General features: G+C 40.5%; 2 protein-coding genes across 3 annotated transcripts in view; one reads left to right on the forward strand and one right to left on the reverse strand.

Moving 5' to 3' along the window:
* The window catches only part of LOC311212754 (neuroserpin), a 47,347-nt gene extending 34,410 nt beyond the window's left edge, over positions 1–12,937 (reverse strand). The window contains exon 1 of one of the 2 annotated variants that reach the window (XM_084292358.1): positions 12,910–12,937. The gene's annotated coding sequence lies outside the window, so the exon portion shown is untranslated. Of the gene's footprint in view, positions 1–12,844 lie in introns of both variants that reach the window. The other variant, XM_084292357.1, reaches the window with a different exon arrangement.
* A 186-nt stretch (positions 12,938–13,123) lies between these two features.
* On the forward strand, positions 13,124–25,336 carry PDCD10 (programmed cell death 10). The gene is made up of 8 exons (XM_084291753.1): positions 13,124–13,244; positions 19,022–19,234; positions 20,030–20,083; positions 21,074–21,191; positions 21,743–21,869; positions 22,220–22,298; positions 22,637–22,719; positions 23,483–25,336. Exons 2-8 carry the CDS (start codon positions 19,139–19,141, stop codon positions 23,562–23,564), a joined length of 639 nt encoding a protein of 212 aa, XP_084147879.1. The 5' UTR covers positions 13,124–13,244; positions 19,022–19,138; the 3' UTR covers positions 23,565–25,336.
* The last annotated feature ends 593 nt before the right edge of the window (positions 25,337–25,929 follow it).

A 25,929-nucleotide genomic window follows, 5' to 3' on the forward strand; every position in this document is an offset into this window, starting at 1 on the left:
CAGCATCAAGAGTCCAATCCTGTTTGACATTCAATGGCAGGCACTTCTGCATGGCTTAAAAAGCAAATGGTAATCAGCTGAGACATCAGCTTGGTGCTTGTTTCCATAAAAATATAGAGAAGCCAAGTGCAAACATCAAACCTTGAACAGAACACCTTTTCCAGCTCCCGGTCTGCAGTGACCTACCATATTAATAACGGAATAAAAACTCACCCATGTTTTCCTCTAACACTAAATTAAAAAAGCTAGCCTTTAAACAAGCCAATCTTTGTTACACACGGAGTTGCAGTATTTCCATGTTTACTGTAGCTACCAAATACAATGTTAATGATGTCAGACAAACACACACTTGGCTAGGTAAGACTTATGTCTCTATCCAGAAATTAATAGCCTTACATTTGTCTCCCGTGATTCACTGGGTTTCAGGAATTGTTGCCATGTAATAGGAGGGGCAAAGAAAGGCCTAGTAAAATAATGGATTAAGAAAACTAAGTACAGCAAGACTTGAAAACAGGTTTATCAGAGCTCTAATTGCAAGCCTGAATGTTCACAGTTGATCCCTAACCTCAAACACCATCTGAACTCCCACTCTAAGGCTGCATTAGAAAAAAATATCTTTAGTGTGGCCTTATTAAACATCTTTATGGTTCTTTTCATTTAACATGCTTATATAAAGCTTTTACTTGATCTTGTGTCTTTTCCAGCTTAAATGGTTCTATGATTCAGGCCACGACATTACAAAGTTAGACCATTAACTACCTCAAAGTCCTCAGGTTGCACAGTTTTGCTGAAGTCTCATCACTGCCTTTTTGCTGAACTGTTTCAGGAAGGGAACAGGACAGGACCCACATTAACCTGCTATTTGTCAGCTCACCAACCCCTCTAACAATTGCTCTGCACTCCTGGGCGAAGCAAGCTTACTATTAACTTCTTTTAACGCTGTCCTGATCAAACCATGGATGTCTCAGTGTACGTCTTCTGGTGTTGCTAATGAATCAGAGGGCTAGATGGTTACTGTGAAATATTACCTTGTATTCTGAAGTAGTACTTTTCAAAAACCAGGAGAATTTTTTATGCCTAAGTAATTTACTCCTGAGCTTGGCTGTGACTCCAGCCCAGTTATGAATTCTATAAGGCAGGTGCTTATTTCTGTAATTGGACTAACAATGATGCCAGTTGAGGTAGCCAAATATCAAAGTAATGTGGATTTAAAAGCTCAAAGTCTGCCAGTTTGGGGTTGTTTTATTCCATCTTCTTGTTTGATATCAAAAAGGGAAGAAGGTGGAAAAGAGCACTCAAAACACTATTCTGACTCCATGCACACAGTAAATGGGATAAGAACAACCCCAAATTGCAGTAACCAAATGCCAGGTTAGAGTGAATAGTTCACAACAAAGACAGTGAAGCCCTGGAACAGACCATCTGGGGGAGGCTCTAGATCTACCCAACATCCCATAGAGTCATTTAAGAAGGTGAGACAAGCACGTCAGGAGTCAAGAAACGGTTGACTGGAAAGACAGACAAACTGGATGAGTGAGTTTTGAAGTTCTTCATATACAAACATACATTTCCACCATCCCCACGCTGACATCTCCTCATACGCATTGACTTCAGGGCCTTTTACAGCCTAAATGATTCCATGGAAAGCGAAAACCAAGAAGGGTCTATTGCAAACTCTTGGTTCAATGCTTATGCAATTCTTTGGCAAGGCAGGCATGAAAGGTTCCAACCTCAGGTCGGAGCCTCATATGAAAACAGGGACTATGTCCATGTTGCAAGTTATATGGCTGGCTTATAAAACCTATTAGGAACCAAGTTTTGTTCACTACACATCTTCACTGCTATTTAAAAGGCATGAAAAAAATAATTCTTTGAACTATTACAAAATATTGAGCTACTCAATTTGAATGTGTTGGGTTTCTCAATCCATAGGGGAAGAAGTTAATGACAGAGCCCAATTGTGCATTTATTGTCCCAGCACCAAGTCACTCACTGTATGTCCAGAAGAAACATTGACAGAGCTCATCTTGCTTTACAGAAGATGCAGTTACCACTTCTAAATAACTGAGCAATTAACAATACGCTGCTTCACACATTATGAAATTGAACCAAAGTGGCAAAATGGTTGAATTTAGCTCAAATGCCAGCTTATTGTGAACATGGCCTCTTTTTGTTCCTACATACAATGTCAACACTCAGGGCTGGAGATCAGAGAGCAGCACACCAGAGTGCAGCAGGAGCAGCCAAGCACATGAGAAAGCAAGCCTCTTATTGCCTAAATGAGAGAAATATTCCAGGAAAAAGGACTATTCCTAATCAGCAGATAAGCAATTCTGAGAAAATCAGCCTTTGACACACCTGTTTCCAGTAACATAAAGAAGGACAAATTCTAACCAGCTACCAGAGCTTCACTGGACTTTAAGTGAGCAACAGCAATTAATTTTAGCTAAAAAATCTGGTACATTCTTCAACAGATTTAATAAATATGGACTCAATTCAACTGTCAATATCCAAGAGATGTTATCAGTGATGAACTGAGCCCACAGGCAGAACTGTGCCAACTGAAAGGTGGTTTTGCCCAGACAGAAAAAGTACTTTGCATATTTCAAGATCCTATCAGCTGATCTATGCAGAACTAGTGTCCAGACAAATCTGCCACGCATGAGTGGGAACAGTCTGCAGTTACAGCTGAACTCTGGAATACCAGAATTTTTTATTTATTCTATTAAATATAACATAGTGAACTTATTGGTTAGCTACATTTAGAATACAATTACTAACAATTAACTATTTGCACATAGACAAGCAGCTAAGACAACAATGTTTTCCCCTATAATATCCAGGGAAAGTTTTAGAAGGTCTGAATAGATTGGACTCCTATTAGCTGGAGGGTGACTTGTGAAGTATCATAGCAAGAATCTATTTGTAATTCATTAATATAATTACATAATTCAATTCGTATTCAGAGTTCTCCAAAATTTCCTAGTTCAAGTCCTTAGATTATTCATCTGGACCCCAAAACCCACACAGCAAGAATACAAGGATGTATGTGAAGAAATTTTGCTACTTACCATGATTTTTATTTTCAACCATTCCCTTACAACAGGGGTAAGGAAACTGTTCTGAAGGAAATTAAAGCAGAACTACCAGTCACTTAATTACAAGAATTTTTTTAATGGAAAGTCAAATTATTGAGAGAACAGTAACAATCTCTCAGAAGGGTGCCGTAAAATTATTTCACCCAAGCCATTCCCACACACCGGGTCCTTTTCTCCCCCTCCTACTTCCCCATCCACCCTTTATATTTTGAGTAGCTAACTGAAGAACAACCAGAATTGTTACTGTTCAGACTTGCATAATTGAGCTTAGAAAAAGATTCAAAGTGGAATTTTCTAGCATGCCTATGAACCACTAAAAAAAGCAGAAGGCTTTAGCTAACAAGTCACTTCTGGATTTTGAAAGTTTCAACCTTAGCAGACAAGCTAAAATAAAAATACAGCAGTCTGGAAAACAAGCATTAAGTTAAAAAAAAAAAAAAAAAGCAGTGGAGGGAGAATACATGGTGTTAGAGTTAAAATGTAGGCAGGAGGGAATAAGAAAAGGAATTGAAGTTAGAATCTTAGAATTTGAAGTTAGAATCCTAGAATTAAGATTAAAAGCAAAATAGGTGGAAAAGCCAACAATAGTATGGGTCAGTTATGGTACTGAATTATAGACTATATTCAGACCTAATCTAACATCACATTTAGGGATCAGATAGCTGTTACCAAACAGTACAGAAACAGACTCTAGAAAAGAAACAAATGTTATTGTGCCCACCTCCCTGAAAAATAAAGGGTCTATTTGGGAAGTACGCATGCATACAAGCCTCCTATGAGTTCATAGCATTCTGTTTATGTAATGAAAAATAGGATTTGCTGATACAGGAGTCACATAGATCTAAAATTGACATTTTATGTAAGAGACCAGCCAATAAAAGACAAACACTGAAGTCTCCTTGATCAGTAATACAAGAACTTCTACGGCTTGGTGCTTTCACCAAGATAGCCCAATACCTTTGTTATAGGTTATTGATATTGTGCTTCTGAACCATTACTGAAATACCATCAAGCTGCTGGCTCCCACTGTGATACTGACCTAGCCACGTCTTCCTTGTTTTGAAGGCAGAAACCGATCACAAATCGGTACGTACAGCTGTAGGCTAGTAAAACCCTAACATTTCCATGAGGGAATGGAAGGGATTCCTTTGAAGCCAACAATTTGTAGCTTTTCTTGACACACAAAAATGGTTATAGCATAATTTAACTTTTACAAGAATTTTGACTTGTGTGCTAATTATCCTCAGGTTCAAGTCTTCCAACCAAATATACATGTCAGTCTTTGATGTGCTTACCTCCACACAGAAGCATGTTGTCACCTCATCAGGTAATCACTTCCACCATGCCAGGATATAGGAAGGTCTAAATACCAGCTAGCACAGTATATATTAGCTCTTGTAATCCCTGTTCGCATGACCAGATCTAACATGATTTCTGAGAAGTATTTTTTATCACATAAGGCTACTGCTGCCTGGTATCATCACCATGTCAGGCCCTTTTGTTAGAAACCTCCAAAAACAGTGGCTCATCCAATATTCACACACAAGCTTAGCCCAAGGTTAGATTCTGCTTTAGAGGCTACAGCCCAGTACTACTCAGGCCAGGAAACATTCTAAACCAAATTAAAAAAAATATACCAACAAGAAAAATAAGCGATTTCCCTAAGCATTTCCATGGCTTGCATAAGGACGTCAATTACCATAGCTTGTCTTCTAAATTAATGATTCACAGTGATGGATTATTCATGCAAGTCGGCCAGCTGAACATTATACTTTGACTCTGGGGAGAAAGTATAACATGTCTTAATTAACTATGTTTTGTATAAGCTAGAAGACAGTCAGAAACATTTTTCATTAATGTAGTCAACCAGGTAAAATGTAAGGAAATAAAACGAGTGGCAGTTGAACAAAAAGTCTCCAGTACTCCCCATAATTCACAACTGAAGTGAACTGGATAGAGCACATTGCTTCAACTAAGCTCTGTAAAGTAGTTCCAAAGTGCTGTTTAGTTGAACAAACAGACTTCAGATTTACTCCATTTAAGCATGAAAGATGGGAATTTCATGTTAATGGTGTCTGCTGTACACACAGCCTTGCAGAACTTCAAGGATGGAACAATTTGTTTCAGAAGGGTATCAAGTATTTTCGCACCATTGAACAAGATTCCACTCAACAATGAGTTTTTCCTACAAGTGAATGATGCATCATCACCTTTAACATTTTCTAAATGAATGCTGTATTCTAATGACCTCCTTGAACATACATAACATTACCCAGTATCATGAATAGGCTTATGTAACAGATCAGGACAGTGCAAAGCACATGCAATTCAAACAATACCTAGGTCTTACAACTCTTAGCTTTCAGACAGCATTATTCAACTGCTGTACTGAAAGACTCACAAATTAATAATGGAAAGTCTAAGAACAAATGGTATCATTTGTCATAAAGTAACATGAATGATCTAGTATCTCAAGATCTATTGCAAGATGATCTAGGAAGGCAAAGACAACCATGCCTGATGAGTCATGGCCACCTAGTTGCTTACCCAGCTTATGTATAACACATGAAGGTTGTTTAAAGTATTAAACCCATCCTAATTGACCTATACCTTTTTAAAGCTAATACCCAGATGCCTGACAATCATTATTGGATTTTACTTTGAGAAAAGCCTGGTTTCATTTTATGCTGGAGAAATACAGGTGAAGTATAGATTAAGTTACTTGTTTTCAGATCTTAGTAGCAGACTGTCGTGGTTTAACCCGACCGGCAGCTAAACACCACGCAGCCGTTCGCTCACCCTCCCCCCTCCCTCTCTGGGACGGGGGAGAGAAATGGAAAGTGAAGCCCGTGAGTTGAGATAAAGACAGTTTAATAAGACAGGAAAAGAAAAAAAAAAAATAACAAAAATAATAATAACAATAATAATAATGATGATACAATGGGGATAATACGAAAGTAATAATAGTATGTACAAACAAGTGATGCACAATGCAATTGCTCACCACCCGCTGACCGATGCCCAGCCTAACCCCGAGCAGTCCGGCCCCCTCCCCCCGGCTAGCCACCCCTATATATTGTTTAGCATGACGTCAGATGGTATGGAATACCCCTTTGGCTAGTTTGGGTCACCTGTCCTGGGTCTGTCCCCTCCCAGCTCTTACTGCACCCCCCAGCCTGCCCGTTGGCAGGACAGAGCAAAGGCTGAGATGTCCTTGGCTTAGTATAAGCACTGCTCTGCAACAATTAAAGCATCGGGGTGTTATCAGCACTCTTCTCATTCTAAGCCAAAACACAGCATTCCACCAGCTACTAGGAAGAAAATTAATTCTGTGCTAACTGAAACCAGGACACAGACAAAGGAGTTTCTTCTTCTTTAGAACTAGGCTATCAATTGTAATAAGTAATTAAATAATAACTCATGGATGGGATAGTTACAAGATTATTTCAATTAATAAGAAACTCATTTAGAAAGGGATGGTAAATATCAATTCAATTCATTTCTACCAACACTGACATGACATACAGTGGGAACACAAACAACACATACATCTTTCTCTTCAGGGCTTTCACTGCAGGTAAAGATGATAACATCTTAGATAGACTTAGCTCCTTGCAACATTCTTGTGTGCAGATTTGAACTTATATTGATTGCTTTTCCTTTTGAATAGGAAAATATGATAGAGTTCTTGTTGGGAAATATGTTCTTATCACATCAAGAATTTATTTTTGTTGTGAGCTTGTCCTCTCAAAGCTAGTTGGTATTTTGCTGTCACTTCATATATGAAGATGTGGTATTAGTCCCTATCAAACCTGTAAATGATGTCATAATATTGTATGTACATTTTCCTCCCTTCACACGTGAAAAGTTACCAATGGCATTTTGATTCATGCATTTCATCCCCTCAAAATAATCTACTTAGAGTCAATTTGTTTGACTCAATCTCCTGGATAACCTCTGTGTCTGCCCTGCTGCTCTGTATCCTCCATAATACATCTCTGCTTGCTTGTTTTTCTGATACTTGTTTTTCTTCTCAGTATCTCCTCATAAAGCTAGTATTCTGCTTCCTTTAGTATTTCAACACATGCACTACGGGGAGAGCAGATGGAAATTGCCAGCTACAGATGATGCTGAGTAGCTTCTGTGCAAGTGGAGACTCCAAACGTTTCCGAATCCACATGTTATTTGTGCTACCACGACATTTTCTGTGCCTCGGAGACGTTGTGGAGGACTAATCAAAGGCTCTCCTACAGGAGACTGAGCACAAGCACAGTTACAGCATGCAGTGGCCACACCGGTGACAGAAATGAGGAGCTGCATGCAGACATGAATGGCACCTGACTTCAGAGCCTGTCCCCAGGAGGAAGAACAAGCACAGCCACAGCTGCAAAGCACCACGAGCGTTGTTTTGGGCTGCTTATTCCTTCAGACATCATTCTTCTGTTAGGAGTGTTACCTCATGCCTCACTGAATTTCCAATAGGTATTTAGGGATGCTCTTTACACACCTGTCAGTTGAGGGGCAGGGGGAGTATGTAGAGAAGTTATTCATCAGTCACTCTCCTGTTTCTGACTAAAACACGTTTTAAAACACTTTTTCCAGACAAAGTTCATCGGGAGTTATATTTTAAAGACTATTATTTGCTGTTTGGACTGGTAGCAAACAAATTCCTCCTGTTTACTCTGAAAGAAAACCAGTCAACATTACTGCAGGATACAAGCAAGATCACAGCAGTGAAAGACCAAAGCAGTGCTGAGCAAAGCTCTGCATCTCCTGTTTATATCGTAATTTCAAGATGGGTTGGTTGTTCTTTTAGAACTGCCTTCACAGATTCTCATGCACAACCGTCCTGTTATTCTTAACTCAACTGGGATACCTCCAGTAATAAGTTCTCTGGATAGAGAGAAATGGGGGAACAGAATGAATTCTGCACTGCCAGGGAGCCACGGAACAACTTGCTGAAACAAGATCTCATTTTTCACATCAAACCATGGAATGAGAGGCATATTAAGCATTAAACTAAAAGGCTATTCTGTGATCTTTGACTCAAATGTCAGCTTTGACAAATATTATCTGAATCTTTATTTTAGAAGCACAAAATCAGCTTTTTTTTTTTTTTAAACTTTACAGACAGCAGCTGTTTTTATTACAGCAAAGTTATTAGGAATACTTCAGTAGAGGCTTATAGTCACCATATGTAAGTGCACATGCTTTTAGAGGCAAAACAGAATTACTACAGTGTTTTAAAAGTCCATATCCAGTCTAATAAGATACTAGTTTATTCCTTTTTAATACTTGTAAGAATCATTAGACATCTTTTGACTCCCACTAATGACTTTGGTTTTGGCAGACATTACTATTTCCTCCTCCTGCTTTCTGAATAAATCTGAAACTAACAAGTCAATAAACTGATATATTTACAGTAAAAATAACTCTGCTTTCTTTTATCTTCCTCCCACTTCTCATATTTCTTTTTGCAGGTGAAAAGGATACAATTCACCTGCAGGCTTACACATACTCAACTCTGTGGGTAGAGACCCAGGCATCTTTCCTTTACATCAAGAGGATCTCAAGTCAAAGACTCGGCATTACAGTAGCTGTTTGTGTTGTCAGAGGTTTAAATATCTTTAAGTTGTTTAGAAACTAGAGCAAATACCTTTTTTTTTTTTGAAATAGACATCTGAGAAAGAAAACATGAGTTGCTTCAGTGAACTTAAATTGCTATGTGAAGTACCCAATCATTAAATGCTCCAAGAACTGCTTTAATTTAAATGTACAAAGAAAAGCATTCCAAAAGGGCAATTTTAGTGTGCCAATTAAGGAGATGTCTTAAATCTTTAAACCTATTTTCTTTCTAGCGATAACTTATATAACTGATATGTACACAGGAAAAACTGGGGCAGTAAACGCTACCTCAGACAGAAATTGCAGTTGCTGAAAAATGGCATTTTGCTCTATTGTCAAGGCGGGACGCAGTCTCCAGTGGCTCAGTGATCATGAGGAATTCAGACAGGCTGTCTTTAGGAGAGTACCCATGCTCCTAACACTACCCTGGCATGCCAAGGTCAGTTAAAAATAGCATTTAAAAGTCTGTAAGTCTTTAGCTTACTCCAAACTTCTGCAGGAGAGCCAAGGGCTGGACTGGCATCTGTGCTTTAGAAGTCCTGGATGCAAAATGCAACTGGTGAGCAAGAGTCTGGGCATATTTTACTGCAAAGGCAAATAAAGTGCTTGCTGCGGTGTCTGAGCAAAATTCACAGAATTCAGTGAGAATTCCTGAAGTAAGACAGTCTTAAATACGTTGTTAGAAGAAGTTAGAAAGCAATTGATAGCTCTCCCTTCCCACACAAGAAAAAATAAGCCTATTACATAGAGTATATGAAAGCAGATGAGCACAGGAACTGAAGTCCTTCCAAGGCTTAGAGGGATCACTGTGAGCTAACCAGCACTCCTGTTTGCTTAGTTCAGAAATCCCACTACACACACAGCGCAGTTTCAATTTTGACAGGAGATCTTCCCAGGAGCCAGCTGTCCATTAGACCCATCAAGTCATCGTGAGTTTAAATTTCTCAGACATACACGGCACATTAGATACACTTTACATTATTAAGTGATTATTAGTGCAGATGCAATGGTAATACTGAAGAGCTGCAGGGTTGAAGCACAACCAGATAAACAGAAAGATGCCCTCTGATTAAGAGGCTAGTGATTTGGTTATATCTGAGCACAGCCACATTGCTCAGCTTTCTCCTCCTGGCAGGAATATTACTTACTATTAATTCTTCCAGGAAGAATAGTCTCAAGATTTAAGAAAATGTTCCTAAAAAATCATCATAATATTTAAACACTAAGCTAAACCAAAAATCCTCTACAACACAGAAGGTCAAATCTTATTAACCTAAAAGCAAGGCACATATTTAACTCATTAGCTTGTATCAACATAAAATTTTCCTCTTTTTACATCTCATAGCTACAAGCTGCTTTGCAATGACTCTGAAAGACCAAAAGGGATGTGGATAACTCGCGCAGCTTTTATCACATTAGCCACACTCTGCAGTTTTCATAATCATTAGCTTTGAAGTATATTAAACAAAGCAGAATGTGACCTTAGAGTTGATATTTTAATCACACCCCATAAAAACAACTCCTTATCAAACATTTCAGGCCACCAAACGAGATGCTGTTCAGAATTACTCAAGACGTGAAGAGGCAGTAGAGAACACCACTACTGCCCTGCCAGGGAAGCCAGGCAGTGACCTCCCTACCAGGAAGGGCTGTTTTTTTAGGGACAAGTCACTAGACAGCTCACAATTTGGGCTTAGTTGAAGAAATAACAAGCAACAGCACACGTATGAGACTAATATGAGAAATGAAAGCTTACTAAGGCAATGTAGCATAGCTCCATTTATTAACAGAATGCATAGATTATCTCTAAGTTTATATTTAGTGTAGTCTGATTACCAAAATTCCACTAACCTTCTGACATCCAGTTCAGAAGACTAACAGTATTCAAGACACAAATTAAACCCAAGAATTTTAAAGATGTTTCCAAATTTAAATTAACTACTCTGTTCTTAAGTGCATATGAGCAAAAATAGTTATCGCTAATCACAGTTGACTACGTAGATGTCTTTCCCTACCATCTGTCCATTACACTGCCATGTAACCATTAATACCCACAGTATCAACGATACACAGCTATATATACAAATAGAGGGAACTAGGCATTCATTTTTAAAAATATGTTTACATTTTGATTTGTAAGATTATTTTACTAACAGAATGATGGAGATGACAACAACCTAAATACAGAGCATAGAACAAATGCATCTTGTATCTATTCACATTCAGCCTCTGTTTTACAAAGGCACAATAAGTCTTGCCTGCTCAGAACATGGTTTGCCAGAAATTATTTTAAGAGGTACTCAACCACATCAAATGTGTCTTCATAGAAGATGAGCAACAAAATAAATTTGAGTTTGAGGAAAAAAAGTTAGGTACAGTAGTTGAAAAATAATCTAAAGACCTAGAAGTAGCTAGAACTTGATGTGAGGAATCCTAACCTTATTAAGCTTCAGATAAGCATATGACATTTATCCTGTAGATGCAGGTGTCATCTGAGCAATTACAGCAGTGTAGTAAGTGTAGCAGTGTAGGTGGTCAGACACACTCCTAGAACCCTGTCAGACTGTGTGCATGCCTTCTTATAGAAGAAGAGAGGTTACATGAGACATCTTAAAATTAAGCACCAGAAGCTCACCACAGCCCCACACTGCAGTAGGAACCAAGTCACATAACAGGTACATTAATCCCGGGGCAGTTTTGGAAGCAGCTTGATTGAGATGCACTGCTGTAGCTAGAGGGTTCAGACACAGAGTACTGTACGGTTTCAAAAAGAGGTAAGCAGATGAGTGACAACTTCAGGAATACCTTCACATACACATGACCAAACCATTCACTGGAAGTGGCTAACAGCGTAACAGAGTCAAAACAAATTTAGAAGCCCAAAATCAGCATGAGAGCATTAACACCTAGGATGGGCAGTCTTGCAGGGTCAGTACAAACTCTGCAGCATGTGTATAAAACAAACAGCAAACTTAGCCTCACCACAAACCTGCACCCTGTGCTGCCTCATAATTGCCCTGTGCAGTCCTGTAGAGCATCCATAGCTTGAAGTACAAAGCCAACAATCATCCCCCCTTTCTCCCTCACCTTACTGAGGGTCACTCCTCACCAAGCTTAGAGTTACAACTGTACTGAAAAATACAAAAGACATAAAAATAGCCAAGAATGAAACCGGTCTAAAACCTCAGTGCTGAAAAAGAGCATCATAAAGTATCATCAGATAGGATATACTATATCCTATATATAATATACATTAGATAGGATATTTCAGGTGTTAGCAGAAGGACTGCAACTTTGTAGCTTTAAAGCATGCTAGTTTCACTGAGAAGTGAAAGCACCCCATACAGGCGCATGCTATGACATTTTGGCAAGTCTCCCTCCCCTAAGCAGGGCAGCATCACCTCCTCCTGGGCTGAGGCACTGACCGCATCAGAAACGGTGAGATGAGAAATCAGGAACCGGAGACAGCAGGCGACGAACAGCACACACAAACCGTGGAAGTTCGGAACAATCCTTCATCAGCACGACACGCAGAGCGGCTGACACAGGGGCTGACACACACGGACCCGAGCAAAACAAGGCAGGCTGGCGGCCAGGACAGCGGAGCACCGCCAGCCCGGTGCTGGCTTCCCCTCAGGGAGCTGACAGCGACCAGGAACACGCGTGGGGTGAGCACGGTGCCCTCGGGCAGATGCCAAAGCCTCTCCCCTTCGCATCCCAGCGTTACAAGAGGTCGGAGCCCGGTTCGGTGGGCACCGAGCTCCCCCTCCCCACCCGCGGGTTGGCGCCGGGACCTGGAGCTCTGCTCACAGGTACTCGCGCCACGCAGAATTGTTAAAAAGTTACACGGCAACGCACCAAAAACGCGGATACCAACCCAAAACGGAGCCGCACTGCCCAGACCAGAGCTCGTTGTTAACTCTGACACCTTCCGAGCCCCTCAGCGCCCCCGAGCTGGGCAGAGCCTCTCAGGGGGCACCACGAGGGCAGCAGCGGGGGCTCCCCTCAGCGCCCCCACCCCACGCTAACCCCGCAGCGGCCGCTCCCGGGCGGCTCCCCCCCCACCGCTCCCAGCCCCACAGGAGCCCCCTCAGCCCAACCCCACTTCGGGGGGCACTCACCAGCCCGCCGCCCTGCCCGCCCGCTGGGTACCGGCGCGAGCCCGCCCAGCAGCACCGCCCCTCACCCGCCGCCCGCGCCCTGCCGCGGGCACTGCCGCTGCCGCCGCCTCCCGCGCCGGGTTATGCCCAGCGCCCCGCCCCGCCCCGCCCCGCCCCTCGCTCTCATTCGCCGCCTCCTCCTCCTCGCGCCCTCCCTCTGCCCGCGCGGCATTGTGGGGCGGGTGGTTGCGGCCGGAGGACTACAACTCCCAGGGGGCCCCGCGGCCGCCCCGGTAGTTCCGGACAACGCCTGCTGGGCGCTCACCGCGGCGGGCGCTTCCTCCTTGCGGGCGCTTCCGGCGGCGGCGGTGAAGCCCCCCCGGGGAGCTCCGTGGGCCCGGCGGGGCGGGGGGCGCCCGAGGTACGGGGCTGAGGCCGGGGCTGCCCCCTGCGGCGGGCTGAGCCTGGGGTGGGAATGAGAGAAGCAGGGCGGGCGGGTGGGGGTCACTAGGGCGTTTGCGTAGGGCCTGGCTCTGCCCGTGGGGCTGCGCCGCGCAAGGAGCGTAAGGCTGCTTCCAGAATCGGGGGGTGGCGGAGGGCTGAGGGAAGGCGGCGGGCGCGGCTCGGGCCTGGCCGGGCGGGGAGAGGCCGGGGGGGACTCGCGGCGGCTCGGGGGGGATTTGGGGGGTCCTGCCCGGCCCCTCGGGCTCCCAGCCCGGCCTCCTGCCCCCAGCAGCGCTGTCTGGAGGCGAGGGGCGCTGGCAGGGCCGTCCCGGGCCCTTCCCTGGGGTGGAAGCAGCGGGCGGCCCTTCAGGGACGGGCGGCGGCGCTCTGTGGGGACCGCCCGTTAGTGGGGGCTTGGGGGGGGGTCCTGACCTGAGGCTGGGCCAGGTAGGGATATGGGGACCCCTGTGGGGGGTGTGGGCTGCTCCCTGGGCTTTGTGTGCTCGTTGGGGGGTGGTGGTGTGTGTGGGGGTTGGTGTCTTATCTCCTAGTGCCTGGTGGAGTAACGCAGCCACTGTGCTGGCTTTGCTTTTGGATTCCTAAGGAAGAGGAAAACAGCTTGAAAAAGAAACAAGAAAACATTTCTGTGGTTATATGCACGCAGAGCGCTGTCCCCTTTCACTTGTGCTGTGTTACAGCTCTCAGTGGGTGACTACTGAAACTGGGGCCTGATCCAGGTGCTGTAGCTTCTCTTGTAGGCACACAAAACCAGCACTTATGTATTAGAGCGGACTAAACAACTCCCAGCCTGAAGTTCACAATGTGAATTAATTGTCAGCCTGATCTCAGTGTGGGCTCGAATTGTTTTGGAGTTGATGTGAGCCTAAAAATAGGCATCTTGTGTTTGCTGTGGTTCGTGTGACGTGAATTAGTCACGCAAATTGCCCTCACAATAATAAAATGCATAAGCAGTTATGCGTTGTCTGAGTGAACCCGACCGTTAGTGGCTGTGATACACGTGCATGGAGATGTTGGAAGAGTGCATGTCTCTTCTAGCAAGAGGCATTTAAAGATGCTTTTAAAACTCCAATCTTATCTTCTGATAGTATTCCTTTGGCCACCTCTTCAAACTGCCAAGTTTTAGTAGAACAGGGAACCGATGCAGTATAGTGCCTTTTTCTAAGTTTCTCGCCATCTTCACTGGTTAATAAGGGAAACTTAAAGGCACCAAGCTGTGCAAGGGGTAGGTGTATAGTTAAAATAGCACACTCTGTAATTTTTTTTCTCTTGTGTAAAATTTGCATCTGTAGTTAAGCAAATATCTAAGCTCCCTTGTGCTGTGCCCATTGGTTTAACACGTAAGGGCCAAGAAGACCTTTGCCCTTAAAATCAAGATAGGCATCATGTTAAGTGCTCTTCTCCAACCTTTCTTCCTGACCTTAAATATGTTGTTCTGGTAACTCAGGGGTCCTGGAGGCTTTTTCTTTAATCCAGTCTTCTTGAATCCTCACCACAAGGAGTGGAACAAAACTTCTTGGCAGTAAGGATAACCTTTCTGTAGCAGGGGCAGAGCTGTGACTTGGTTCTGCCTTATAAGCCAGCCATTGAATTAATCATTCTGGTAGATTACTGCCTCTTTAGTGCTTTTATTAAAGAAAGAGCATCTAGAAGTGCTTAAAACTTTCTACATCTGATGTAGATGGAGCCTGGAGAACAGAGCAGAGACAGCACTGGTGGTGCAGGTGGATCTCCTGATGACATAAGTGACCACTGACATCCTGCCAGAGTTTCCATTGTTTTGAAAGTCTTTAAAGGTTGCAGTCATGACACTGCTGTCTTCTCTTGAAATACTCTTCCAGAAGCTAATACTAAACAAATGCCTTTCTTTCATAGATTCCTTGCTTGTCTTCACGCTGGCCAGTGAACAGAGGTGGGTTTGAGGAAGATTGCTGTGCTCACTGGTTGTTTTCTTACTAGGTAGCTCAGTTCTTCTCCTACTTGATGCTTAGCACTTGACCAAAAAGTCTGTCAGTAAGTGACAGGTTAGAGAGAGAGAAGCAAGCTTTCACCTGGGGTACATAGCATGGTAGCCGTACATTTGGGGAAATCTGATGGTTTTTGCTTTTTTATCCATTTTTGTTTCCAGGAAGTTTATCTTAATGTAGCTTTTTTCCCCTGACGTAGTTCAACTGAATGATTTAAAACATCATTGGATGGGAATGGGGAAATAGGTCTGTAACAGAACACGTCAAAAACTTGTTCCTTGTCAGAAAGTGCCAGTCCCCTCCGTGACTGCTGAACACCTGGGGTAGTATTTTAGTGCCTAAATGGTGAAGGTTATAATGTCAGATTTGTACTGACAGTGAAAGTGTCACAGAAAAACTAGTAGCCAACTCTGTGCTAGTTCTTCTCAGGGAACAGAGCTTGATGTGTTTGATTTTAACACTAAGCAGACAGGACTGTACTAGGTGGCATCTTAGCGTTGTTTTCAAGTTGAAATCACCTTTAAATTCACTATATCTGTCCTGTTTATTCTCCCTGATGGTTGATTTCTTCTGATGCAGTGTGAAGCATGACTTCTAATTCCATATGCTGGGGAACAGGCTACATTTGAATCTGTGGGATCACTGTTTAAAAAGAAAAATCAGGCTAACATGCAAATTATATTTGGCAGTCTGTCTCTTCCCGTGCTGTATCTCCTTCTATCTTCTTGTCTCCCCCATCAGAGCAGTTAAATTTGCCAGCTGAATAGCACTTTTCTTGCACCTAATATAAATTTGCCAGGATTTTCTGAGCCACGTGGCTATGCTGTGCTGTTGTAGTGGATCATCTCTTTATGGGATCGTATTCCAGCTTTTTTGAGTGTCTTCAGAGAAAAAACCATTGGCAGGTGAAGCCAGTGTAAATTCCTCTCAAGTAAAGCCACCTGAGATTCTGGTGAGCTGAACTTATGCTTTTAGGAGACGGTGTTGCCATAAAGCCTGGCAGCCAAGCAGATGGCTGCTTTTGATCAGACACCAAAGAAATGCTGAAAGCTCAGAGTTTGCTTCATGATAATGTGTATTAAACCGTGGCTTTAGCCAAGCCATCTTGAAGGCTACCAGAATATCTAATAATTCACCTAAATGATAGAGTTGACTTCTGTCTTCATGGGGATTTGGTCATAATCAGGACCTCTTAGGAAGCATTTGTCATGGGTGCACTGGAGCCCGTACAGTCTCTGTACTGAAAATGTGTTTTGGGGGAAGCCTTTACCCTGCTATTCAGGGCTGACCAAGACTGCAGCACATCCAAGTTACCCCAAAAGGTGTGGAGTCATTCCTAGCTGCAAAGAGAGAGTGGGGCAGTGATAGCAAACGGATGCACCGGGTGGAACGTGGGGTTAGCATGAATCAAAGGAAAGATCCTGGAGTACGGAGCAGCCGGTGTGATTGAGATCCCACGTATATTTTCATATGTTGGCAACAGAAGGATTTCGAGTCTTAACTTTTTTGGTGTGTACAACATATTTAAAGCCAGCCCTTGTCTTCAGTCACAGCCCTTGTACACGTTGTGTTAGTACACATCCAGGATTTATTTACTTTGTTTGAAGAGTGTCGGTGCCTGGTAAGGAGGTAGGAGATGGTGCCTGATTGTTTTTATATGGGGTGTTTAACCGCACCATGGATGAGTAACAGTGGCTTATGGCTCTTCAGGAGAAAATGAGTTCTTCACAATAGTCAGCGGTGAGGCTTTCATCATCATAAAAATCTATCATTTCAGTTGGTATTTTATTTTCTTTGTGGATACTGATAACCCATAAAACCGAAGTAATTATATCTAATGGTTATTTCGTCCTTCTTTGCCCTTCTCCTGATGATCAAAAATCTTTTGGGTAGACTAAAGCAACGCTCACTTACCTGTTTTTAAAAACTTTTATGTTGACAGCACAGTGCTTTAGATAAAAAAACAAAAAACAAAAAAACTTGCAGCCAATTAATCTATGAACACTGTCTTCAGCGACACTTTTTTGTGTAGGATCTTCCTGGAGTGTTTATTTTTACTGAACTTCCAGAAACACAGAAGGAAACTGCAAAACAGGCAGCTCGCCTTCCACCCTGCCCCTTACATGCACAGTCCTTGGTGCAGGCAGTATGAGCGTAATAAATAGATGGGACAGCTTGAGCTTGTGCTGGGGAGACAAACTTGTTCAGATGAGTCCCCCCTGTGAGTAGATTTTGCATGAATTTGGGTAACTCTGGATCGAGTTCTTTAAAGATAATCAACTTTTTAAGAAATAACAAATATTTGATTGTATTCTTCCAAGTTCTTGAATAAAACAGCTACCGGTAGGTGTTAAAATGGTGAGCCCTGACCTTCTGCAGCTCTACTCATGCTGAGGTTTCTACACAGACCCCTTTTATTTAAAGTCAGGGTAAGCCCTTTTTGTGGCTAAGGGACTCTGCTCGTGTACGTCACGCTGAAAGTTTCAAACACCAAGAGAAATAGAGATGAGATTTTGCAATCTGCAATCCATGTCAGCAGGCCTGTATAAATAGCTGTCGCTTGTTGCTATATTTATGTTTAACTTCCAATAATATTTTCTTAACTGTCGGCTATTTCTGTAATGTGTCCGGTTCCTCCCTTGGTTTATCACTTTGGGGTATGTTCATACTGCCCAATCCCACGCTCGGGTGAGGCGGGTGTGATATTTGCAGCCATCCAAGTTCCTCCTTGTGCTTACTGTAATCAATAACAACTTTCACTTAGCTATAATTACAGCTATACTACTATACACTTGCCCTGGGCAAAAAGTTCATCTGTTTTTCTACTTAAATAGTTCAATGCGGAAGATTTCTAGCAAGTGCAGAACAAAAGGGGGAACATAGCTCGAAGAAGCATCTTAGCATGTTTTGCCCTGTTGATGCTACTGGGAAGTGATATCGGTTACTGTTGTAGCTCCTGCTCTTTTCAAAGATTTTATTTTATTCATTTCTCACTAAAGTATCAATAAAATCCAGTACTTGAACATACAAACGCCAGATGTCTAAAGGTTCTTGGGGATGGAAAAACTCCTCTAGCACATTAAATACTGAGCAAATCTAAATAAATAATAATAACCTTTTTTTGTGCATCTTTATTTCTATTTTGGATGTTAAGTCTTTAAGCTCCATTATGTTATACAAAACATTCTCAAAATCTTGTCTTGTTGAACAGAAAACACAGACTGTTGGAGAGATTGCTTATGAAGTGCAGGGCTACCTTCCTTTTTTCCACTTAATTCCTGGGTCTGAGCAATGATCACTCTGTGTTGGGTGTATGATGAGCTAGACTGGGTGGAGAGCTTCCAAAAGCTAGGTTCAGTTACTGGAACAATAATTTTCCATTGAGTTAACATAGTCCTGGACACACCCTGAGTGGAAAGATGACTGAAGACTCTTGCTTGTATAAAAACAAAGGCGTAGTATTCACCATTTTTTTTATCATGTATCAAATAAAATTACTTTCAGGAAAATTAATTATGTAAGAACTTGCAGTAAAGATTTTCTGGTAGTATGCTACTATAAAATATTTGCTCACTTAATAAATTAGAATTAAGGCTTTAAAATTGCATGAAGTAGTAATTCTATATTTACTTAAGCTGATGTCATAAAATAATTCGTGCTTTCTGGGCAGGAAATAACGTTCTGTGCTTTTCATTTTTTTAGAAATCGTTAGTCATTCTAACTCATAATTGTTCTTTTGTTTTTTTTTTTTTTTTCCCTATGACATAAGGACAATATATTTCAAGTTCTTCAAATATTCCTGCACAACGAGGAAAAAGAAGAAACGTTTCAGTGAATGAGGAGTTTTTTGCTTCTATAGCATTTTTCTTGAGAAGTGGTTCTTTGAATGAGGATGACAATGGAAGAGATGAAGAATGAAGCAGAGACCACTTCTATGGTTTCCATGCCACTCTATGCTGTTATGTACCCTGTCTTTAACGAGGTAAGCTCTCTGCTTTTGCTGTAGAACATAGTAATCCTTTTATATCAGGAAAGCCGATGGCAGTAACAGCCAGCTTAGCTTGATGGGGAGAAATTCTAGTGTTTAACACAGCCTTCTTTCTATGCTTTTTTTACTCTTTCACCCCACTTTCCATGAACACAATTTGAAGCTCGTCAGTGGTTGCTAGTTGTCTTGGCCCTGGTCTTTTTTCTTAGCTTTTACAGAGGGTTTTAGCAACAATGGTATGTAACATTCGATTTTTTTTTTTTTCCTTGACGCTGCAGTTCCTTTTCAGATGATTATTTCAGTGTTCTTATTTTCCTTTCATCACTGTAAATGTGCACATAACTTTTTGCGAGGCTTTTTGCGAAGCTATTTCAGCTCTAATGGTCACAGATCCTAGCACAGCATTAGGAACTAGTGCAATCTGTGACAGGAAATAAGGTGCAGTTTAACATGTACCTGTGAGCAGCTTGATGCATGTGTATTTTAAGTGCTAATGGCTATAATTTAATTGGGTACTTGTCTTTCTGTAAGTATCAGAGGCTGTCGAGATGTTCTTAAAGTCTTCTGTCAGACTTCTGATGAAGGCTGAATAAAAGCAAAGCATGTCCAGTGACATGTTTGGTTATTTAGGGAGGAAGTCCTTTGTTTGGATCAAACTTCATACTTTGTATCTGTTTCAGTTCTTCTGCTAAGCACCTTTATCATGCTATGTAAGGCAAGGCATGAATACTTTACTTGTTTTGTTCGGATAACGTTCAAATTGCTAATCAGTCTAAACTTTTATTGCAGCTAGAAAGAGTAAATCTATCAGCAGCTCAGACACTGAGAGCGGCCTTTATTAAGGTGAGAAGTTACTTGTATTGAGGAATGGTCATTTAAAAGGTAAACGATATGGTGAAGTTAAAAATAACTGCTTCCTTGTGTCGTCATGTTTGAAGATTGGATCTTCCTTAATCAGTAGCCTTAAATAAAAATGTGTGGATGATCACGTGGACTAAGTTTGAAATGAGTGCACATGTGAGTTGGAATCTGATTAATTAAAGTATATTGAGCAATTTCAAACAAAATCTCACCTTGTGTATGTAGTATAAAAGGTAGCTAAGCAGTGCTTTGCTGTTTCTCCACTTTAAGTGTACCTAGACAGCTACAGCTCACAGTCAGAACTCTTCGAAGTTAAATGTTATTTACAACTCGTGGTAAGGGGCTGTGCTGAATGCAAATAATAGAAACTGAGATATTGGAGGAAATGGTAGTGCTAGCTAAAAACACATGCTCATTCGTACTCAACACAGAATATTTTTTTGATAGCAGCACAGGTACTGTGAATATGTCCAGTGTTAGAATCTAGCTTAGCTTAATTTAGATATGTCATCAGTCAAAAGGAGTTTTCTGTGAAAAGGCAGTTCAAAGATGTTTGAGCATATGTGTTTTGTAAGAGGCACACTTTAAAAAAAAAAAAAAAAAAAGCCATGTGGAAGATGGGGGAGTTGCACCTGTGAATAAGTGAATTAAATTCTGTTATGTGCAATATCTTTGTTTCAAAGCAAAGTGTTTACAGGAATACAACAATACAAAGAATTTCTTTACAAAATATCTCTTACTCAAATTGAAGGGAGTGGAAGGGTTTATTGGAAAAGTTGCTTATACAAAACTACTTATGAAAAGAAAACTGGAAGAGCAGTTTTCAATGTAATATGCTAATTTTAAACCATTGTACTTCTTAGAATTTTCTAGCAAATTGCTGTGGTATGTGAAGCAAATTACTTGGAAGTCTGCTTTTGTCCTTGCAGTATTATGATTGCATCTTTAAGAATAAATCCTCTCTCAATGCAGGCTGAAAAAGAAAATCCAGGTCTCACGCAGGACATTATTATGAAAATTCTGGAGAAAAAAAGTGTGGATGTAAACTTTACAGAGTCTCTCCTGCGTATGGCTGCTGATGATGTAGAAGGTAATACCAAGTCTCTTACGTTGAATAAGCATTTTCTTAATTACAGTGCCAAATTTCTCTATGCCCATTTTCAGAGGAAGTTTTCTGTTAATAGATTTCTTCTACCATGCTGAATAGTAGGAACAGTTGTCTTTCTGAGTACATCTGTTGGAGGTACATACATGACTAATAAGAGAAAAATAATACTTAGAAGTAGCTCACCTTCTGCAGTTTGCCTCAAATTAAAAGCAGGTGTTGCACTGTCAGAGAAGGGCAGTGTATAGTAGGCTTAAAGTTCTTTTAGTACTGCGTTTAATTAGTGTAACGTGTTCAGCATTTCTTTTAAATAACATCTCCAACTTGCAATTAGAAAGGTTATTGCTGCGCTGTGTTTCTGTTAATGCAGAGTATTTACTGTGGGTTTGTGGTCATGGCTATCTTTTGTGCAGTCAGCCTTCAAATCCTTCATGGCAAGACTGCTGCATTTTGTGAAGCAGTTTTTTTTTTTAGCTGCCACAAGGAACTTACTGAAAAATGCCATTATTTTTTCTTCAATATGTCCTTCTTGTTAGAATATATGATTGAAAGACCAGAACCAGAATTCCAAGATCTGAATGAAAAGGCGCGAGCACTTAAACAGATTCTTAGTAAGATTCCAGATGAGATCAATGACAGAGTGAGGTTTCTTCAGACAATCAAGTAAGTGCTGCATTATATATTTTTCTGCATTTTGAGGGGATCAAACTTTGCATTTATATCTGGATGCTGAAATGCTGTGGGAGATGCTAGCCACAATGTTGCTGTTGGAAAAAAGCTTGACCTGTGGTTATAAATGAGTGAATAGAGTTGAATATTCTTAATGAGAGCCCTGTGTTAATAGACAGAAATTAAAAATAATCAACAAGTTGAGTTGCCATGTTACTTGTCTAGCTCTTTCATCTCAATGGAAAGAATATCAGATAGGATGTAGGGCTGTTGAAAGGGGTTTAAATTCCAGTATTTAAATAGTATAGCTTATTGATATTGCAACTCTTTTCATTGTTAAACAGGGACATCGCGAGTGCAATAAAGGAACTTCTTGACACAGTAAATAATGTCTTCAAGAAATACCAATACCAGAACCGGAGGGTATGTGAAAACTTTTTTATACACCGTTTTTAATAGTAGAAGAGGAAGCCATTTGTTCAAAGGATGAATAGGAGAGTATAACTGGTCAATGACATAATGTTTTAACATGATTGTTTGCTAATTCTTAGCATTTTTTTTACGAAGAGGGTGACTTCTCTGCATGTCTTTCTTAAAAATAAGTAAATGCAATGTAAAAAAAATGTATATACTACCACCCTTAACCTAAAATTCCTATATCTGCATACTGTTTGCTTGTTTTCTTCTGCCTTTAATGTAAAGACCCTCATTGTATCCAGTCTGTGATCTTATAACCTTCTTGGTGTTTTTGTTTTTTTTAGGCACTTGAGCACCAAAAGAAAGAGTTTGTAAAATACTCCAAAAGTTTCAGTGATACTCTGAAAACCTATTTTAAAGATGGAAAGTAAGTATACTTTTGTACTAAATTTATACATAATGAAAAGGTCTTGTTTGCCTAACTAGTTTGATTAGGGAAAATAAGACAAGATTTTTGTTATAAGGGCTGATATGTTGTTCACTTACCCTAAACGTACTGAAAGATACCAGCTCTGTTCAGTCCTGTGTGAAGCAAATGCTGTGCCATGTGTTGTAGGGATAAGCTTTACAGTGCCTTAGGTATTATCAATATTGCAAGAAATCCCAGGTAAGACTCATGTTCCTTGTAACTTACATCTGTCTGAACTACATGTTCATTTACCCAGCTCCCACCAGAAAGGAGCAGCACTAACCAAAATAGTCTTGCTTACAGGTGTCACTTCTGAGATTAAAAACCTCAGTGACCCCACACTTTTTCGTAACAAAGATTACTGAAATAATAAGTATTTGAGGAAAGAGTTGCAAATTCTGAAATTATCAGGGGATGGAGTGAAAGGAACAGGCATTTAATGATTGTTGCTCTACTCCTTTTTGTAGCTAAAACCACAAAACTAAATAGAGAGCCAAAGTCTTTTAAGTTCCTGCCAACAAACATAGTCTTTCTAGAATAAGCTATGCAACTAAGTCTGTTTGCCAGCTGTAAGTTTCAGGTACATCACAATATGGTAAGACATCAGTATGTTTCCAATTTGCCTAGATGCCAATATGTTTAGTTACCCTGATTTAATGCTGTATTTATTGAACAAAGTGTTGAAAAGTGTATCAACTAATATCTTTGTTTTTTCTACCAGGGCAATAAATGTGTTCATAAGTGCCAACCGACTAATTCATCAAACCAACTTGATACTCCAGACCTTCAAAACTGTGGCCTGAAAACTGTATATGTTGAGAGTTGTACTTTTCAATGGTGAATAGGGTACCTTTATATGTAAATTTTAAAGTTGACTGTATAAATTATCAGCCCCTCTTTAGGGGCCTAATGCAGGATTTTGAATGGGATTATTGCCATCTTACACCATATTTTTGTAAAACATTGTAGCTTAATCATAATCTCACAACGAAGATTTTTTGCATCACTTTTTGCTATTATCATTCTTTTCAGAATTATAAGCCAAAAGAATTTACGCCTTAATGTGTCATTATGTAACATTCCTTATAAGAATTGTAAATATTTGGTGTTCTGTTTCTGACATTTTAACTTGAAAGCGGAAAACTGCAAGATTATGTATTTAACAATATTGGTGGCAAATATTCAATAAATAGTTTACATCTGTTAGACTGTCTTTTTGTATGTGAACAAAAAAGCGTAACTCATCTTTTTAGAACTGCAGAGCATACATTAAATGGAAAAAATAAAACTGGGTGCTTAAAGTCACTGGCAGTTCAAATCAGTATGAAATGAGGGTTTTTCCTTAAAACTGAGATTTTGGTTGTGATCCAATACTAGACCAGAATACCAGAATAATCCTATCAAAATGTCTGACAAAGTAATAAAGAACCCAAGAAGTGAGGTGTGTGTTTTGCTTTTTCGTAGAGACTAAATCCAACTTAATCTTTTGGTGGTAGGCTAACAGGTTTTTACTCCTGCTATTCCAGGGTTTTGTGCAGTAAAGGGTGAACTACGAACAATTTTTTATTTAAACTGGTACCCTTTTGGGAGGGAGGAGGAGAGAAAATAGAAGTCTTCCAAGAAGCACTAGTGATATCTCTACTATGCATGCCATAAAGCAACTTTTTCCAGGGATTTAAATCATACGAGACCTAGCTTGACAAATGTTCTATAGACGGTTGAGAACTGCTGATGGGCAGATTGAACGTTTGTCACTGTGAGTTCATGGTAGCTTTTTGCAAGTTCTACTAAATATCGTGCATGCCCCTTTGAGGCGCACCTCAATTTTACTTTGAAATACTAGGAATCTAGAAAAATTTTAGGATTTCGTTCTATAAATACTTACATGGGCAAAATTAGTAAATTTAGGAAAGAATGGAGCAGCTTATAAAGCTGCAGAAACTGTTGCAGGAAGATCACTTCAAACTGAAAGAGCACAATGCTATAGGACTATTCTTTGTGTGTAAATGATGAATAAATATGGCCAGACTTCTCTTATGCACTGGCCTGGTGCTGTACTGCTCATCTGGGGTGAGTGCCTTATCCAGAATACACCAGCTGGGTCTTCAAATTCATTTATCTGCTTAAATGCTCTACATAAGAAAAACTATACATACCTGCTGCCTCCAAAGTAGCACTAGATGGTTAGCTAGGTAAAAGAAAGTCACGCAGAGTTTTTGGAACTTTATTTCACTTGAAAAGAGTGTTTGGAACTGGGGAAGCTGTACCAGTGACTGTAAGGAGAAATACATCAGCTTGGGTTACGTTCTGAGTTGGACCTGAAGTTTTTTTCTTGTCTTGGATTGAGAGGACCAGTTGGCGGTCCTTTTTTCAGTTGAATGGTGATACTGTGCTTATGTACTTGTTCTGCAGGTGTCGTTTAAAAATATATATGTTATGACTTGGGGACTCAAAAAAGGATTTTGCTATGTCCTACTATTTGATTCCTTGATGGTAAAATCAAAGAGGCTGTCAGGAAATGAACTGTTTCTGTCCATCAGTTCTTCCTATACCTTCATCCTTTATTGCATAAAGCTACCTAGTATAGGGCTAAGCTCCAGGTAGTCTGGCAAACATGTCTTGTTTGTAAGCTTATCATGACTTTTTTTTTTTTTTTTTTTTTTTTTTTTACCTTTTCAGTAGTGGAAAATTATTGTAATCCATGCCTGGTGATAGGAAAACTTGAAAATTGATACCAGGTCACACTCTTCTACTGTATGCAATGAATACATATCTAGTAGTCTTAAAACTTTGCTTTATCTTCCACTGAGTACAAGCTGGGGCATATATTTATCTGAATTTTATTATGGTTTTGCACTTTATCTTCAAGTTACCCAAATAGCTAAAGATAAGTTTCTCTTAATGCATTTATAATACAGTAGCTGGTGTTGCAAATTGGTATCAGAAAACTTCTGCTGTGAATGTGGGTTATACTTGATATGATAATGTTAACGTACAGAATAAAACTTTGTGTATTTGTTAATAATGCAAAGCAACATTGTCTTAATCACTTGTTTTGGTAGTCCTTTATCTAAAAAGAAATGAAGAAAAACATGGACTTATTTCTGGTTAGCAGCTTGCTGTTGTAATGCTGAATTTTCTTTCTTTAAAAGTGTGAGATATGTCAGG

Source organism: Netta rufina (assembly GCF_964035555.1).
Source record: "Netta rufina genome assembly, chromosome: 9".
NCBI lineage: Eukaryota > Metazoa > Chordata > Aves > Anseriformes > Anatidae > Netta > Netta rufina.

Excerpts from the sequence above, each read along its gene's own strand:
- PDCD10 (XM_084291753.1), top strand. The coding sequence starts at position 19,139 with ATGAGGATGACAATGGAAGAGATGAAGAATGAAGCAGAGACCACTTCT. Across the intron at positions 21,192-21,742 it reads GGCTGCTGATGATGTAGAAG|AATATATGATTGAAAGACCA; the intron begins GTAATACCAAGT and ends CCTTCTTGTTAG. Across the intron at positions 22,299-22,636 it reads ACCAATACCAGAACCGGAGG|GCACTTGAGCACCAAAAGAA; the intron begins GTATGTGAAAAC and ends TGTTTTTTTTAG.